Source organism: Podarcis pityusensis (assembly GCF_964106645.2).
Source record: "Podarcis pityusensis genome assembly, chromosome: 6".
NCBI classification, from domain to species: Eukaryota; Metazoa; Chordata; class Lepidosauria; order Squamata; family Lacertidae; genus Podarcis; species Podarcis pityusensis.
Genome location: NC_138030.1, coordinates 96,780,400 through 96,798,614, shown reverse-complemented (window position 1 = coordinate 96,798,614; position 18,215 = coordinate 96,780,400). Strand labels below are relative to the sequence as shown.

At 44.3% G+C, this 18,215-nt stretch overlaps 1 protein-coding gene across 1 annotated transcript in view; it reads right to left on the bottom strand.

Annotated features, from left to right (window-relative positions):
* Positions 1-18,215, bottom strand: part of LAMC1 (laminin subunit gamma 1) — a 118,363-nt gene that overhangs the window by 19,150 nt on the left and 80,998 nt on the right. Inside the window, exons 6-16 of the mRNA XM_081012022.1 lie at positions 17,904-18,021; positions 17,538-17,636; positions 16,421-16,557; positions 16,050-16,172; positions 15,745-15,934; positions 13,701-13,813; positions 10,571-10,792; positions 7,913-8,101; positions 3,371-3,616; positions 2,791-2,944; positions 1,927-2,069 (exon numbers count right to left, since the gene is read on the bottom strand). Coding sequence (XP_080868148.1) covers positions 1,927-2,069; positions 2,791-2,944; positions 3,371-3,616; positions 7,913-8,101; positions 10,571-10,792; positions 13,701-13,813; positions 15,745-15,934; positions 16,050-16,172; positions 16,421-16,557; positions 17,538-17,636; positions 17,904-18,021 — 1,734 coding nt within the window. The remainder of the gene's footprint in view (positions 1-1,926; positions 2,070-2,790; positions 2,945-3,370; positions 3,617-7,912; positions 8,102-10,570; positions 10,793-13,700; positions 13,814-15,744; positions 15,935-16,049; positions 16,173-16,420; positions 16,558-17,537; positions 17,637-17,903; positions 18,022-18,215) is intronic.

The following is an 18,215-nucleotide window of genomic DNA, read 5'->3' as shown; positions in this document are numbered from 1 at the left end:
GTCTAGTGTGATGTGGAAACTGTACATTTATGACTACAGCTGACTGGATCTGTGAGTCGTATGCATATGAAAGTTTGCAATCACTTCCATGATAGCTCAGCTTGAGCAAGTTAAGACTCACTGAAGCCTAAGGGATCACTTGTGAGTAAATCTGCTAGTTTGCACCTTTTGTGAAAGACCCATCTAACCAATTATTGGTGTCCTTATTTTCACATGAATTATGTTGTATGGCATTGTGGCTATTCCTTCAAGTGTAAGCACAACCTTCCAAGTTAACTTTGTCCTCGACACAAAGCAAAGAAAGCAACAAACTCTTTCTTTCAGCTTGCTTCTCATTATGTAGATGCCTCCAAGTCCGGTTTTTGTTAGGACCAAGAGAAACCCAGTGTGCATGTCAGTACTCTATTCTGATCCAAATAAGCACACACTTTCATCCCACCTAAGGGCAAAAGTGTGCCAAAAGGTGGAGGTTTGAAAGGGGTGCCCACTCTGTGAAAATACCAGTGATGATGGGATTTGTCTGGTCTGCGAAGCAAAGACTTTTTGGAAAGGTATTGGGTGAATATCCCATATCTGATATGTCTTTTAATATCAAGATGCAAGTGTGCAAACTTACATATAAACTCTGCCCATGGACCTCAGTGAGCCTTACTTGCTCCATCTGGGCTGTGAGAGAGTATTTCTGGGTGATCTACAAATGTACATATTATACAACATACACCTGCAAGATGAAAATGGTAGGCAAAACCACATAATTTTGCATCTTTGAATGCACTTAGACATTGAGCTACTAGCAAAACAAAAACAGCTACTCATTTAGTAAGTATTACATTCTTACGAACATAGACTTACCACCTCATCTGCTATTTGCAAGAACAAGACCCTATGAAGGAGCTTTGAGGTCTGCTTCTCATGTCACACCTTAATAATATGAAATCCATTCATGCAAGGCCACATTCATGATTAACTATATAAAAAGCTTGGCATAAATTCTCTACTCTTGTAGATGTAGTCACACTTCAAATGGCACTTGCCAGCACAGCTGTGCACATGTACTAGGGTCAAATGCTGGCTCCCCAGAAATCATGGCTTGCAAACTGAAATGAATGCTTCCTTGTCCTCCTTCCTTCCCTATTCTCCAACCTCTCCTTGCCAGGGGGAATCATGGCTTAGCATTATACGCTCACCAACACAAATACTGGGTCCCAAGCACTTTCCAAACAATGATTTCCATCTCTCAATCAGATGTTTACTTATTCAACATAAAACTATGGATAATGCTGCAAAGGGAAGACAGCTCTGCAGAGGGAAGGTGGGAATACAGCAATATTCCTGCAGCCAGCTTCCAATCTGCAAGCCATGGTTTGCAGGGAACCACAGATGCATGTTCACTGGGGCACTGTATCAAACCAACACTTAGATTCACTTTACTCTTGAGATATTAGGGAACCAGAGATGGGAGGGTTTAGATAAGTAGGAATGTATGTCCCAATCTGACACACGTTGCATGTTCTCAAGCCCGAGTTAGCAGCTAAAGGCCACATTCCAGAGTAGAGGCGTAGGAGTGTAACAGCCAGAAAACAGGTCAGTTCTGGGACGAAACTCAGAGCAAGTGTTTATGACAACGAGCAGCAGATGGTCTACAAGTATATGCAATCATAATGCCCTAGAGGGAGAAAGTTAAGACTCACACAACTGCAAAAACATCCTCAATGGACTTGAAACTCACACAACATGCAGGAAGCAGACAAAAGAAAAAAATGGGGAGGGTGACGCAAAGAGCCTTTTGTGATGTCCAAGTCCATAAAAACACTAATAGTGGTGAGCAACAAAACACATTTTCAACAGAGAAGAAAAAATGGTGATAAACAAATGTAAGCGAAAATGATGGGAAAGAAAAACCATGTTCCCTGCCCCCTTGCTTACGTTTGCAGCCTTCAGGACCAAATCCAAAATGGTTTGCTTCACATCTCTCGCAACGCTGCCCAGTAATGCCTGGCTGGCATTCACATTGCCCTGTCTGTATCTCACAGTGGCCATTAGTGGAACCCAATGGATGGCAGTTACACCTACCAGAAGAGGAGGAGGAGGAGGAGGAAGAAGAAGAAAAAGAAGAACACATTTTTTAGCATTAAGGCACATAGTTAAAGCAGTAAGGATGCACAAGACCATCATGTTTGATTTGGGTACAGTGCAATGCAAGTCACATTCGCCATGAGAAGTCTGAAATAATGCTGCATCAAAAAGTGCCAATATGAAATGCAAGATAAAATGCATGCATTTGCTTGCTTTCCATAAAAATATAAGCCTTAAACACATCCAAAAAAACCTCACAAAGTGGAAGACTGCTAGCTCAATAAGGCAGCCTTCTAAAAGCTAGTCTACTATTTGAGGAGCAACTTCTTCCCTCCTAAGAACTGGATTGAGATCCACCCCAGGGTCACAGAAACAGACTTACAATGTAGTTACTGTCACTTGCAATAGTAATTAGCAATGTCCCAAAATTTCAGCCGGTTATTATTATCAGCCTAGGAGAAAGCAAGGGAAGGGGGGAACGGGCCAAAGTGTAGCTATAGCTATTAAGGCAGTTACTGAAGGGAAGAGGGACTAAAAGGTTAAGTAATGTCTTCAAAGAAAAGGTGGGATTTTAAGTAGGTATATGAAGGGAGGGGTGCCACCATATTGATCTTCTGGGAAGGAGTTATAGGCACCATTTTTGTCACCACTGCTCTCCTAACCTTCTCCCAAAGAGTTCCTGTGACAAGTTGAGAACAGTGGGACGCAGCTCACCTCTCGCAGCCCCGTCTGCTCTGCAGGTTGTAGAAGCCGGGCTGACAAGAGCTGCAGTCCCTTTCTGTGACGTGCGGAAGGCACTCACACTGCCCCGTTACTTGATTGCAGTTGGTCTGTAAGTTCACCGTGCCGTAAGGATTACAGTTGCAAGCTGCAGGAGCAAAAGGGGACCCATCAACACGTATTTTCTAATAAGAAAGGGTTCGGAGAACAGCTGTGGACTAGTTGAAGTCGCAGGAAGCCCAAGGCACTTTGTGTTTTCAGAGCTTCTGTACCATGTTGGAAACAGAAATCTCACCATCTCCCCTTAGTGGGATGTGTGAAAGGTGCACTCTCAATGGGGGAAAGTGCAAAAGTACTGTTTTGTATTTCAGGTGTTTTATTATTCAAAATGCTGCAATACATAAATCCGGGGGTGCCTCCCTGCAAAGGGCAAGCAACTATTCTTTACGAGTTCAAGATGAAATATTATGTTCAGTTTCACCACAATGATTACAAGTGCCTAGGAGATGGGGAGTGTCTTGTGTTCTAATCTAGACCACTGGATTGTAACAAAGAACGTATTACAGACACATACCTTTGCACTTGTCCTCTGTATTCTGAGCCAAGGGATTCCCATAGAATCCATCTTTGCACCTGTCACAGTAGAAACCAGCCGTATTATAGATGCACTTCAGACATTCGCCCGTCAAGCGGTTGCAGTTCCCAACAGCATTGGGGTCAATGTTGTCACTGCACTGGCAGAGGCGGCAAAGCCTGGCGGGGCCAGTCTCACCAAGAGGATCTCCAAAATAGCCATCATCGCACAATTCACACCGTTTGCCTACAAGGGCAAAGCACATTAGAAAGCAAAATGAATTTTCTTGGGTGCTCTTCTTTTATAGCCTAAAAAATATCAGGATGAGTGAAACCAAACGTTTATAATTTCAGAACTCTAATCCACACCAACACCAACATGCAATTCAGTCAAGTAATGAAAATTGATCTTGCATTTATCACTTAATCCAGGCATGGCCAAACTTGGCCCTCCAGCTGTTTTGGGACTACAACTCCCATCATCCCTAGCTAACAGGACCAGTGGTAAGGGGGGATGGGAATTGTAGTCCCAAAACAGCTGGAGGGCCAAGTTTGGTTGGAAACTCAGGTGATGAATACTAACAGAACTGTAGCCAAAATGGAGCCACTGAAACAAGAGGGATGCTGGGAGAATCCCAAGATTTTAAGAAATGCATTTCCAAAAGAAAGTCTCCAGGGGTCAAACCACCTCCCAACAGTCCTATGAGCTCTAAGCGTGTTCAGTAGCAACAGCATGTGAAGTGAGACAAACGGAAGAGTGTGAAATGCCATGCCTGGACAGAATGCTTGGCTGGAACCTTGAACAGAAATACTTCCTTTAGGCCACACTGCAAAATTTTGTTGCTGGTCCCATTTGTTTATTATACCTGCATGTTGTTTCTTCCTCCAAAGAGCTCAGAGTAGTACTTTAGCCTCACAACAGTGCTGGGAGAAAGTAAAGCACTGTGGATATGAAAATTTGTTTTTCGTGTCCAAATCCAACAATCAAACCATTGTGTCACACTGGAGTTATTCAATTGACATGATAAGCTGTAGTTCACTGGGATGGAAATGAGCCTGTGGTAGCCTTGGGTTAATGCCCCCACTCTGGTGTAACCACAAGGTTTGAAGGCTTTCACTTCCATTTTTTATAAATCATAGCTTGCTTTGACATCTGATTATTATTATTTTTTTAAAAAACTTACTTTGTTTAAAAAAAAGCTAGTTGCAAACCATGGTTACGACCAGTGTTTTTTCCTAGAAAAAGAGGTTAAGGGACTCCCAAAACGTTGTTGAGCTTTTTTGATGGACAACCCTAAGAGAGCCTTTTTTAAGGGGGGGGGCGCTTCTCTGCCCAATTGTCCCACTGTGGCCGCATTACAACGTCGCCTCCGACACTCTGTGCCACAGCCATGAGGAGCACGCAGCCCAAAGCCTCCGACACGCAGCTCTGGGCAACGTGCTGCTAGACAGCTGCCAGTGCGCTACAATGAGGTGCCGCAATGCACCAAAGAGGTTGCGGAACTCAGTTCCGGTGATTTCTGGATGAAAAAAAGCCCTGGTTAAGACTGAACACAGTTTAGGGTTCAGTAGCAATTTTTATGGTTTGGCTGAATCCAGTTAACCAAAAATGGAAATGACAGCTTCCCTGTGGCTTCTTCACTAGTGCTGGGAAGCAAGAGAGAACTTGAGACTTGCACAGGCTCATTCCCATCTCAATAAACCATGCTTCCAAATTCAGCCACCAACTCTCTGAATAAAATACTACTATTAAACAGTATACTATTAAGACAAGCCAACTTGTAAAGAACTGAAAACAGAGAAGGCATTGTTCCGAGATTTAAGTACAAAGTCCTTCTTGAAGGCTTATAAAAGAGTGAAGGTAATATGGGGAAGGCAGGAGGAATAAAAGAGAAAAACCAAAAGGGAAAGGAGGAAGAAAGGAATTTTTAGGGGAAATCCAATGTGTGCGTAAACTAAATGTAAGCTAAAAACATCTTTCTTGGTCATTTTCTTACAAAAGGAAAAAGCAACAGCAGACTGATGTCAAAGAATGGTTGAAAATGGCACAAAGAAGACAGCTCTGTGGGCAGACTTAGATGCTTTTTGAAAAGGGGAAGAAATTTAAGTTGAATCGACTATGGCTGGCAACAAATTCCAAAGTTAAGAGCTATAAAGGGGTTGGGCAAAATACAAGATGAGAAGAAAGAAATATGCCATCTTGACAAGGGGGAAGCCCTCCCCCATGACTTGAAAAATCAAGGAGTTAAAAGAAAGAAAGCAGAGTTGAAAAGTGAAGCAACATTTCCACAGTAAAAACCTTAAACTGAAAAGGAATTTGCTGAAACATGATGGAGAGCAAACAGGTATAATCAAATTTATAATCCATACAAAGACCAAAAGAGTGCAAAACAGGAAATGCTAAGGAGAAATAAACAGCCGAGCATTTGGGTAGAGGAGTGTCAGGATGATACTGGGACAGGTTCACTTTTAGTTTCATATTTGTATTATAGGGTACAATAGACTAGGAGTTTTATGATTGGCGTAACCAGGATTTTTGTTAAGGGGGCAGAACCTCAGATTTGTATTGATTTGTATTGATTTAGAGGGGCAGCTGCCCTGCCCCCCGCCACTCCTGGCTACGCCCTTGAGTTTTATGTTTGCATGTTTTAGTTCTTGTGTTGGCAGAAAATGTATTTCAGTTGGGAGAATCTTTAGAAAGGGACGGGAGGCGGCTCTCTCCTCTCAAGCTATCGTTATTTTCATCTATCCATTAATTGATATGGTAGAACTAAAGATTAACGGGGGGGGGGGGGCGACTTGAACTTCAAAGAAACAGGAGTCCGGGTGCATCGTGGCTGTTAGGGCTGATAAGAAATACAAAGGAGCCGCCAACACTAAGATGTAAAAGTTTTTTTGTGTTGGCTTGCACAACTCTTACAAGCTCATTCATGGAATGCAGACAAGTTGCACAATTATTTGGGGGCCGCCTTCTCCTCAGATGAATCAGCCAATAGTTCATCTGGGGGCCAAATCTAAACTGCCTTGCAATTCACTAGGACAGGAAGGAGAGACGTGTGTGTGTGTGTGTGTGTGTGTGTGTGTGTGTGTGTGTGAAGTCTTCTACTTGCTGTAATGGTCAATGAGGCCAGTGACCAAATGGGACAGTTCCTCTTTTGTGTTTGTTTGGCTTCAGCTTTCCTAGATACCTATTATCCACAGTTCTTAAGCAAAGGTATCACCCTCAGATGGGCTGCAAAGTCCATTTCCCCAGTCAAACAATACCCAGGCAGGAAGAACCAGATGCACAAATATAGGATGGGGGACACTTGGCTTACTAGCAGTACACACGAAAAGGATCTAGGGGTGAACCACAAGCTTAACATGAGTCAACAGTGTGATGCAGCAGCAAAAAAAGCGAATGCAATTCTAGACTGCACCATCAGAAATCTAGTGTCCAGATCAAGGGAAGTAATAGTACCACTCGATTCTGTCTTGGTCAGATCACATCTGGAATACTGTGTCCAATTCTGGGCACCACAGTTTAAGAAGGATGCTGACAAGCTGGAACATGTGCAGAGGAGGGTGACCAAAATGATTGAGGGTCTGGAAACCAAGCCTTATGAGGAATGGTTGAAGGAGTTGGGGATATTTAGCCTGGAAAAGAGGAGCCATCTTAAAATATCTGAAGGACTGTCAAACAGAAGAGGAAGCATGCTTGTTTTCTCCTGCTCCTGAGGGTGGGACTTGAGGCAATGGCTTCAAGTTGAAAGAAAGGAGATTCCGACTAAACATTCAGAAAAGCTTGCTGATAGTAAGAGGAGTTCAGCAGTGGAACAGACTCCCACGAGAGGTGGTGGACTCTCCTTCCTTGGAGGTTTTTAAGCAGAGGTTGGGTGGCCATCTGTCCTGGATGCTTCAGTTGCGATTCCTGCATTGGAGATGGTTGGACTAGATGACCCTTCCAATTCTAAGATTCTATGATTTTATGTACAAAAGTAAGAGCATGTGCTTGTCATTGGAGGTCCTTGTCAATATCCCCCTCCCTGAGGGTTCAGAGGGTGGCAAAATGAAAATGGGCCTTTTTGGTGGTGACTTGCCTGACGTCATCATTACATGTCTGAGGTGCCAGACGAAAACAATCCTTTCACCCAGGTCTTTGGCCATTATATAGTCTATGGTCTGTTAAAGGGGTGGGGGGCACCTTTTATTATGATTATTTCATTATCATAAACATAGCTTTGTCTATGTTTTTCTTTTTATGTCCTGTAAAATGTGTTTTTAATGTTATATACTGGCCTGGGATCTTTTGATAAAGAGCAGTATATAAATCAAATAAATCATCATCATCTATTGCTCCATTCACATTCTGGACCCTGCCAACCCCCCAGGTAGTTGTCAATGAAGGTATGTGGAACTTGAGCTGTAAAAAGTTCCCCACCCCTGTATTAAAAAAAATAATAAAGTGTATGGAACATCATTCAACCATTTCCCCCCCCTTAAGAGACCTCTGGCAAGTAGCATGTGAATATGCACAACGGAAGCTTCATGTACGGCAGCATACCTGTAGTACCCGCTGGGCAACTGGTGCACACCACCTCCTTGGTTTTGGGTACTATGGCACAGCTTGATCCCCCTGGACACGGACACGGCTGGCAGTCGGAAGAGCTGCCTGAGGTTGCATCTCCATAATAGCCATCACTGCACTTCTCACAGTGAGGACCTGCTGTGTTGTCCCTGCAGTCACAGGCTCCTGTTTTAGGTGGGAGAAAGAGGGCGGTTTATTCCCCAAGTCTATGCAGCCAGTGGGCAACTGCTTTACAGGAATCTCTCCTGGCCCAGACTAATTTCTCAGCACATGGCCTTTTCCGGAAACATTATGTGCTTAAGCTTTAGGATGTGGACAAGGCACAGGGCTGGATTTATTTTTTCGCTTATGGCTTTGTCTTTCCATTGACTGCTTGCCATTGCAAGAACAGTATTACCAAAGGGGGGGAGGAGAGAACTGAAAAGTAAAACTAAATGAGGAAGAGGGGAATTTCCTCTGTGAACAATGTCATGGTCCAGAAGAACTTTCAGCTCTGGCTGCTGGCTTAAATCTATGTAAATTGCCACAGGCCTCAAATTAGAGACTGAGAAACAGATACAGGCAGCTTGCCAGAAGAGGGAGCTACTGGCTTGTTCTTTCCTGTGATCAAGTACTACCAATGCACCTGGGAAAGCAGTTGTTGGGTGGCATGAAGATGTTCTCATAAGAGAACTTTCTCATAAGAACTTAAGAGCCTGGCTGCTGGATCAGGCCAAAGGGGACCCATCAAGTCCAGCTTCCTGTTCTCCCAGTGGCCAACCAGAAGCTTGTGCGAAGCCCACAAACAGCTCCTGGGTCCCCATGTGCAGCTCCTAGGAACCAACATTCCAGGCTGGTGGGCATCGCTCCCTCTTGTGGGAGAAACTGCCATAGGACAACTACATGCTGTGTGAGTACCGTATTTTTCGCTCTATAACACGCACCAGACCATAACACGCACGTAGTTTTTAGAGGAGGAAAACAAGAAAAAAAATATTCTAAATGAAACAGTGGGTGTATGATTTTTGTGGTTCATGCTGTGGCCACAGACATGTGATCTGACAGTGAGTTTGGAGTAGCCCAATGCAAAAATCCTGAGGATCCATGTGGATCCATGCTTTGTAACCACGTTTTTGCACCATTGCAGCCCCAGGCAACAGTGGGTGCGTGATTTTTTTGGTACAGACTGTAGCCATGGACATGTAATGTGATCTGATGGTGAATTTGGGGTGACCCAGTGCAAAAATCCTGAGGATCCATGTGGATCCGTGCTTTGTCACCACGTTTTAAATGGGGAGGGAAGGAAAGCAAAAGCCCCCCCCCCCAAGCCAGACAGGATATACGAAGTATGATTTCTTTTTTATTTACGGTATTTCTTTTTTGGCCACCTCTGTCACTGCAACCTTTGCTCTGTGCTTGCACACTTTTGGGCAATAGGGCATGTAACACACTTTTTTTCATCTGCCAAGATATAGAAAATCAATTTTAATGTCCCTATATAAAATGCCTAGTGAAGCAGAAGGGTATTACATCAGCCACTGTATTAAGGCTAAACGTTTGAAGAACAGCTCTCTATGGGGGGGGGGGGAGACTAAATTCCATTTTCAATCAATTGTTATTGTGGCAGCAATTATCAGTGTATAGCGCACAATGAGGAAAAGAACTTTAAAAAATATATATAAAAAACATTCTCACGTTATACTTCAAAGAAGAGTATTAGGCTTTTAATGAAGGGGAGAGGAGAGATGCTGTAATCCTCCTGGCTCAGGAGATTCTGATTTACCAGCCGCGTGTAGAAAGTATAGATTAAGATATTTGATATACAGCATATAAATCCAGAGATTTCCATGTCTCACTCTGCAATCCAGCCTGCTGTTACTTACGAGCAGGGAAGCAGGGTTTCTCTTCCAAACAAGCATACTGTCTCCCTCCAGCAGTACATTGCTTGGAGAAGCTGTAATTTGGAGGGGGCCTGGGGGCAGGGCTCTCTGCTTTTGGAAAAGAAATGAGAAACCTACCATTGTAAAGCAAAAGTCCCCCCCCCCCACCCAAGCCAGCCCTCTCTCTCTCTCTCTCTCTCTCTCCCACCTGCATGCTTTTGCTTTTCGGCTGCCTGCGAGTCCCTAGAGCACGGAGAGGAGGAAGTGGTGGGCTGGAGCCTGCACGCAGTGTGACTAGGAAAGAATTAGAAGGAAGGACTCGATCCTTTCCTTAACCCTCTGCTTGCCAGGAGGGCAGGGGATTCCCTGCTCTTTGTTGAGTTTGAGCAAACGCAGCAACAGAAGCGGGTGGGCAGTAAGACCCTGAGGCAGAATGCAGGAAAGCTTCCGCCTTCCCCCTTCCCTCCGCCCGCCCGCCCGATCTTTTTTTTGCTTGATTTTTGCCTATTTTGCCCCTGCGCTCCGGCGAGTCAGCGCCAGGGTCCACACATTCGCTCAATAACACGCACAGACATTTCCCCTTACTCTTTAGGAGAAAAAATCTGCGTGTTATAGAGCGAAATTTACGGTACTTTTTTCAATCTCAGGTCAACTGCCAACGTTATCAATTCAATGAGACTTCCAGGGCTAATATCATATTCTAGGTCTAATGGCAAAGCTCAAAAATAAAAAATTAAAACCCCAACACCATCTGCACCTGAGCACTCTCTCTTACCTGATTCAGGGTTGCACGTTTGACTGTGCCCATTGCAGAAGCAAGGCACACACGGACTATAGGGCCCAAGATTAGGGGTCTCCCTCCTGTAGCCCTGGGCACATCGTTCACAGAACTGCCCCAGGTATCCTGTGGGACACGTACAGCTCTCCACCCAAGCTGCTGGTGTTCCAGACCCGGGCCGAGCGCTCACAATAGTGACATCATCCAAATATCCAGCACCTGGAAGAAAAGATGTGGTTCATACATGCAAATGTGACTATCATTAACTATTAGAAGTGTAGAAGCTTAGAACAGCTTTGGAAGCAAAGAACCTGAATCCTGTCCAAGACAAAACACATGTTTTGGGCCTGACAGATGTGACCCTCTAGGTGACCTTCTCCCTAAGGCCCTGGTCAGGACGCGTGTGGGATGAGAGTGAGGGGCGAAGGAACCAGCTCCATCCTTTCAACTTCCCCACCAACAAATTCTGTGGCTACTTTCACCACACTTTTGACTCCCGTAGTCAATTCTTAATTCCTTGGTTGTTTTACAAACCTTCCTATGAGGGATTAGAAATGACCGTAACTATTGGCAGCACTGTTGCACTAGGTGAACGTATGGTTTAAATGTCAACAAAATTATCTTCCATGTGTTTCTGCTTAGAAGATAGCATAAAAATAAATCAAATTATTAGGTTTTGGTTTAAAAAAACCTTTCTAATTCATCCATGTCAAATTATACATTTTGTGTACTGCAAGGCTGGTTCTAGACCAGGCATAGGCAAACTTGGCCCTCCAGATGATTGGGGACTACAACTTCCATCATCCCTGACCACTGATCCTGTTAGCGAGGGATGATGGGAGTTGTAGTCCCAAAACATCTAGAGAGCCGAGTTTGCCTATGCCTGGTCTAGACACATCAAAAAAGTGTTTCAGGAAAACACTTTGTAAACTTTATTATGGGAAATCACGCTGGTGAAAGACAGGACTCTACAGTGTCATCTGGTGTCACAGTGTTATAACGCATATAAAACGCTTTTCCTTTACTAAAGTAGCCAAATCCCAAAGTGAACTATAAACCTTATATTTTTTACTGATGCTGTATGTGTGTGTATAACATTTTTTTAAAAAAAATCTGATTCTGAGAGTTCTCTGTGGGTGGAGTTTTAGCTCATTCTGGGAGAGTCTAAATGCCGACCATATTTAAGGCCGGGAACTATTTTTCTCCCAGGTGAATCTGACTAGCAGCCATAAGAATGTGGCCTACACAGCATGATGGTGATGGTGATGGTGATGACAACAACAACAACAACACAACAACAACAACAACATGCAACCCATCTGGCTGGGTTTCCCCGGCCATTCTGGGCAGCCTACAACAAAACTTTATTTACTTCAACCAGCTGAATTATATGTGTCTGCAGTGCACAGTCCCTTGCACTCTGTTTGTGCCACTCAAATGCATTAGTTTGCATAGGCTCTTGACTGAGGAAAAGGAACTGGACTAGATCCCTCTTCAATACCATTCAGGCTCTGTGATACGAATTTGTTCCTGATACAGTCCACAAGGTTGGTAAATCTTATGAGCACAAGGGACCCATTATGTAATGTGCAGAAAAAAGAACTCGTTTGATACCAACTGCACCATGGGCCAGGAACAAACACTCCATCCCACTTCCTCCTGCACTCCCTAGACCAGTTCTGCCTCCTCTCCTGCTTTGTGTGAATTATTTTGCATGAGATGTGAAGCAAAGGTCCCTCATATCTACGCTTCACAAATCTGCTCAAAACCATAGCTTTTATTCTCTAGTTCCTGATTTGCATGCAGGCACATGCAACATGAAACCACAGTTAGTGCTGGCAAGTGGAACTGCTCCAGAGATGGCAGGAGGGAAGGCGCATCTCTGCGGCTGGCTCCTGATCTGCAAGTGCAGGTGCTCAGGGAAGCAGCCCCACATCTGCCCTGGGCCTCCATGTGATGCTGAGAGACCAAAGCAGGGAGATGCCTTTGCACAGCAGAGCTAACAGGCAAGCAGAGGTGGCAACTTGCCAAAAAACCCTCCTTGTAAAAGCATGGGAGTGGGTAAAGAATGCAGCTTTCACTACCATAAAATGTATTTGCACACACCATTCCTTCGGCTTATATGGTCAGGAAAGAGCCCCCACAGCTACCGCCCCTTCGCAGATGGACTGGCTGATCTCTTGGCCCAGCCTAACTTTTTAATTCATCCTTTATAAACATTTGTTGTGAGAGCTCCCAGCAAAACTCTAGAGCTCCTCTAACTGGCTCGTTGCTGAAAGTCATGCCCTAGAAACCGCCCTTAGGAAGGGCTCTGCTTCGCGTATAAAACAATTTTATGGGACTATATTTTGATGGAAGGATGTTTACATTTCGGTAGCGAACTCTGACTTCAGCCACAGCCCTAGGTGTCCCTGCATGTTTGCAATGAAAGGAATGTTAATTACACCACAATTTTCCTGCATTTCTCCCTCCCCCCCTTTCAGCAAAGCTATTCACCAAAGCATACGTAACTTACCAACGCTTCTGCAAATTCCATACATTTTAGACATATTTAACAGATGCTTTCTGCATTGTATCAGAATAGCTTTACATTATGGGCAACTTCTGTCAGGTGGTTAATGAATACATAATTCAGAAAGTTCTGCAATTTACATGGGAAAGCAGGGAGGTGTTGGCAAAATCAAGATGATCTGTTAAATTCTCAGGAAAATGTCATTTGCTGGTCAATGACAACAGCATTTGGACATTTATTATAAGTGCTCATTCAGCTCTGAGATTTACTGAAAAATGTTAAGAATTTTCCTCTGGCCCTCTTCTAAACTTAACCATTACTGGAAAATATCTGCAATTTAGCAAATCTACAACATTTACCATCATCCAACAATAGCTGAATGATAATATTCCAGGGATGAGGAACTTGTGTCCCATCAGATGCAGCTGGACTCAAACTCCCGTCCGCCCCAGTCAGCCTGCCCAGTTCTCGGGGACGGTAGAAGCTGCAGTCCAACAAGATCTGGAAGGCTTGCAATTCCCAGTCTCTGGCCTATTTCCTCTCCTTCTTGATGCAAAGAGGCTAACGTGCTTGACACCCATGCAGCCTGATCATCCAACTACTGTGGCAACTTACTCCTCTCACTGTAGGTCCCACGGATCTTGATTGCTGTTAAGTTGTGCAGCAGCTTCTGGAACTCAAACGGGGTAAGAGAAGGTCTCCATGGATAATCTGCAGCTTCATGGAGTCTAACAGGGAAGAAACATGCATCACTTTTAAACCTCTAAAGCATTCACTTGTGAGATTAGTCATTCCCCTTCTACAGAACAACTCAAGAAACTGTGCAATGTTACTGTATTATTATTTGGGGAGGGGCACTTGCCTCTACTCAGGGATTAGTGCAAAGGGTTAGGCACTTTTATTTGTTTCTTCCTTTCCATCCCACCAGGCTAAGAGCTTCTGGAGCAACTTCCCATTCTTTGCCCCCCACCTGGCAGTGGCGTGCCAGCAGTGCTTGAAGAAGGTCACACTCACTCTAGCCTGCCCTTGGCTAATCAGCTGGTTAGCCAAGATTTCCAGAGCCATTAACACCCAAAAGTCCCACACAGCAGCTGCCATGCAGGCCACTATCCCTCCATCATCCCATTCAAATAGGCACCACTGTCAAGTTGTAACAGCTATGTTTAAAAAGCTATTAGAGTGTGTAAAGGTAAAGGGTAAAGGGACCCCTGACCATTAGGTCCAGTTGCGGATGACTCTGGGGTTGTGGCACTCATCTTGCTTTATTGGCCGAGGGAGCCGGCGTACAGCTTCCAGGTCATGTGGCCAGTATGACAAAGCCGCTTCTGGAGAACCAGAGCAGCGCACGGAAACGCTGTTTACCTTCCCGCTGGAGCGGTACCTATTTATCTACTTGCACTTTGTGCTTTCAAACTGCTAGGTGGGCAGGAGCAGGGACCGAACAACGGGAGCTCACCCCATCGTGGGGATTCGAACCGCCAACCTTCTGATCGGCAAGCCCTAGCACAGCAAATGGTTCAACCTGAGGGGGAATGATGTACACAAGACAGGTCTATTTTGCATGCTTTGTTCCAGTTGCATTTTTAACATTATATTGGCAGTGAAGAGAAAGAAAGGTGGCAGCCCTGAAGAGCTGGGAACAAAATGCATCCATAAATAGGACAAGAAACTATCCACATTGAGATAGTCAGAGAAGGTGGTCTGAAGACCCAGGGGGCTGGTTCTCTTGAATCAAAGCTGGGTCTAAAACATAAGCTGCCCTGAGCTATTCAGAGGAAGGACAGGGAAAACAACAAACCAATACAGGATGAAGCTATAATGTTTTTAAGAATGTTTTTAGAGTACAGTCTGAATTAGCCTTTTATTAATAACCATGTGGGATAAAACACTCAGTCCATTTTAAGCTGAAAATATGAATGTGTGTCCTCAAACAAAATTTAGACATGATCCCACAAAAAGTGAAGCAAGCACCTGCGGACACACTGGTTGAAAGGGAAAAGTTGGGTGCACTCTTAACTCTCCCCAATTAACTCTTAACTCTCCCCAATTAACAGGATTTCAAAAGTGCTCAACTCTGGCTGGATCATAACCCCTCCTTCCCCCCCCCCCCCCAAAATCAGAGCTTCACACTTTTTAGCCTCGAAAACGTAGCTCTCTTAAGTGATGCTGCCATATTGTTTGGGCTACAAACATCAGACAATTGGTTAGAGTAATCAGTTAAAAATCTACTGCATAATTAAATTGGCAGCAGACATTTTTAAAGTAGCATTATTTTTAATACAAATTACTTTTAAAAAAACGCTGCATAGAGCTGTATTAAAGGAAAACCCCCGTCTTAATATCAGGATACTGCCTGCCAAGTGGCATTGGGAATAACATGCCTACATCTAGAACAGAGACATGCATGCACAATAATTATGAGCCAACTTCAAATTGTTGAAAAAAAACCACAATCTCATTGTTCCCAGAGTTTTTGCAGGCGGCTTTTATCAATGATTCAAGCTAAGTAATTCATAGCTGGCCACAGCTAGAATTCCAATCTGAAACTGCACTCTCTTTAAAGAAACATTTTGTGCTGCGTTAGATTCTGGTTAAAGCCATTTGCTGCTCCTTCAATCAACCTTGAACTTCCCCAGATTAGAAAAACACATGCCCTCACCTGAAGGCATACTTCAGGGTGCTCTCACTGGGATAGGAGTTGCCTTGAGCAATCAGAGGTACGGATACTCTCAGGCCAGCACCTTCAAGCACTATGTCCTCCGCAGAAAGGCGTGTGTCCCGCCTATCGACCCGAAAAGAGAATGTCACGTTTTGGCCGTAACTCAAGATTTGATTCCCAAGGAACTTGCCTGAAAGGGAAGCAACAAAGTCCACATCCAAGGAATGGTAAAGGCAGGGAGTTTAGTTGTAAATATTAGCACGCTACTGGTCCGTGCAAATAACCATGCCACTCTTGTTATATACCTGGAGCAATGAAGTAGATGGGAAAGGGAGTTTCTGAGATCACAGATATTTCTTGAGTCTCACTAATCCACTGAACTGAGATTTCAGAGCCATCTCGCTGTTCTGCGTGCCAGTCCTCCTCTCCTGAAAGCCACAAAAAGAAACTGCAACTTAAGCACTGCCAAACTAATTTGCTGCATAGCCTGTGCTTTTCTTGATGTAACCTTATCATTTTATAATTTAATTTAATTTATATTTTCTGCAACACAAACCATGTTCTACTGCAGTGCAGCTGGAATCAGGCAGCAGTCTCTATCTTGTGAAAAGAAAATGTTAAAGCTTTTAAGGTATAGGGCAGGAGTTGTTCAAGTTAGATTGAAACTTGCACTTACCATACTGAAAGCTGGAGGTAATTCGGTAGATGCTGTATCCAACAGCGTTGGTACAGACAGATGAGTGCCCAAAACAAAAGCAGGGAGTGCATCCCCTTGGGTTGGCGGGATCCAGGTTAAAAAAGCCAGGTTTACACCTAAAATAAAGTAAAAAACCACTAAGCACTTCTAATCCATCTCCCACATTGATCTTCTGCCTTCACATCTTTAAGAGTTTCATTTAACTGGGCCACAGAGCTGCATCCACAATATTTCTTACAGTCAAGCTAGACCACTTTGTGGCAGAATTTCTGAGGAACTCTGAGGAAAATCTGAGGAACTCTTCCATTCTGGTAAAATAACAGCCAGCATCCTGAAAAAGTATTGCTAGAGATTGTCTTTCTTCTGTGGTGCAGCAGATAGATGTTGGTCTTTGACCCGGAAAAGCTGGACTCTAATCCCTACTCAGAACCATTCCTCACTTTATACGGCAATTGTTATTTCCATGGCTATATCCATGTTCTGTTGGAGAGCTGCGACCCAACCTCTGCACAAGGATACAAGGGGGTGTCTAAAGACATGCACCTGTCATAGATAATCAAATTCACCCTGTGCTTTTGCTAGGATAACAACAGCGCGTTCCACAACAAACGTTACTGAGCCCTAAAGGGCTTGTTCTCACTAACAGCAGAAGAACTGCTGCAAGTTGAGAAGGGGGGAAAAAGCCACTGCTGCCAAGTGAATCTCTACCAATTTAATTCTCAATTGGCAAAATGGCCTCATTTCAGTGGCCCAAATTTCTCTTCCAGCTCCCCAACAAAAACTGAGCCCAACATTCTCAAGTGAAATCTTTTCACTCAATCCCAGCACAGGTGCCAATTTATTACCCCACCTGCTCTTTGTGAGAAATGGACTGAAACGTCAGGAGCTGCTCTCAACCACCAGATTCATTAGGAAACCTTTCAAAAAGCAGCCATCTCCTAAGCTTGATCTGCATCATGGTTTTTTTGTAAGGATAAAAAAGGGATCATCCCTCTTGGACACTGCTCTGAGCCCGACAAAGCGCAGAAAGGCAAAGAGCAACAAATGGGTCAAGTCCCACATTCAAAATCCTGTGACGTAATGCAAACCCCACTACCTTTCACAGTTGAAGCCCTCAGCGTTGTCTTTGCAGGTACAACGGCCTGTGTCCATGTTACACTCGTCCATACTGCCAGCAGGATTGCAAGAGCACCGCCTGGAAGAGAAGCAAAGCAGTCCGGTCAGAGCACTGAGGAGAAGAAGGAAACCAAGTTTCCAGGCAATATATCAGGAAGGGGACCTGAGGCCCTGCAGATATGGACAGGCCACAACTCTCACCAGCCCCCAGCCATCATGGCCAGCGGTCAGGAATGATGAGAGCTGCAGCCCAGCAACACCACGAGCTTCCTCATCCCTGTTGCACGTTCTCAGTCACAGCCACTACTTTCATCTATATATTGATCTAGGGTCAGTCAACGTTTACCTGCAACCGGCCTCTGTGAGAGAGTGGAAGCCGGGCTGACATCTATCACATTTGTCGCCCATCACACCAGGCTTACAACTGCACCGCCCATAGTTGTCACACTGAGTGCTGAGGGAACCTGTGTGTACAAAATGAGATCAAGGTACTATTAAAAAGCAAATCAACACAAAAACTGCACTATTTGTTCTTCAAACTAGGCCCTTAAATAGGGAGGGACCAGGATCCTAGAATAGGCAAAGGCAATCACAATAGTATATCATTTCTATAGTCCCTCCACCCCAGACTAAAACAATGTTATCTAGATGAAGTAAT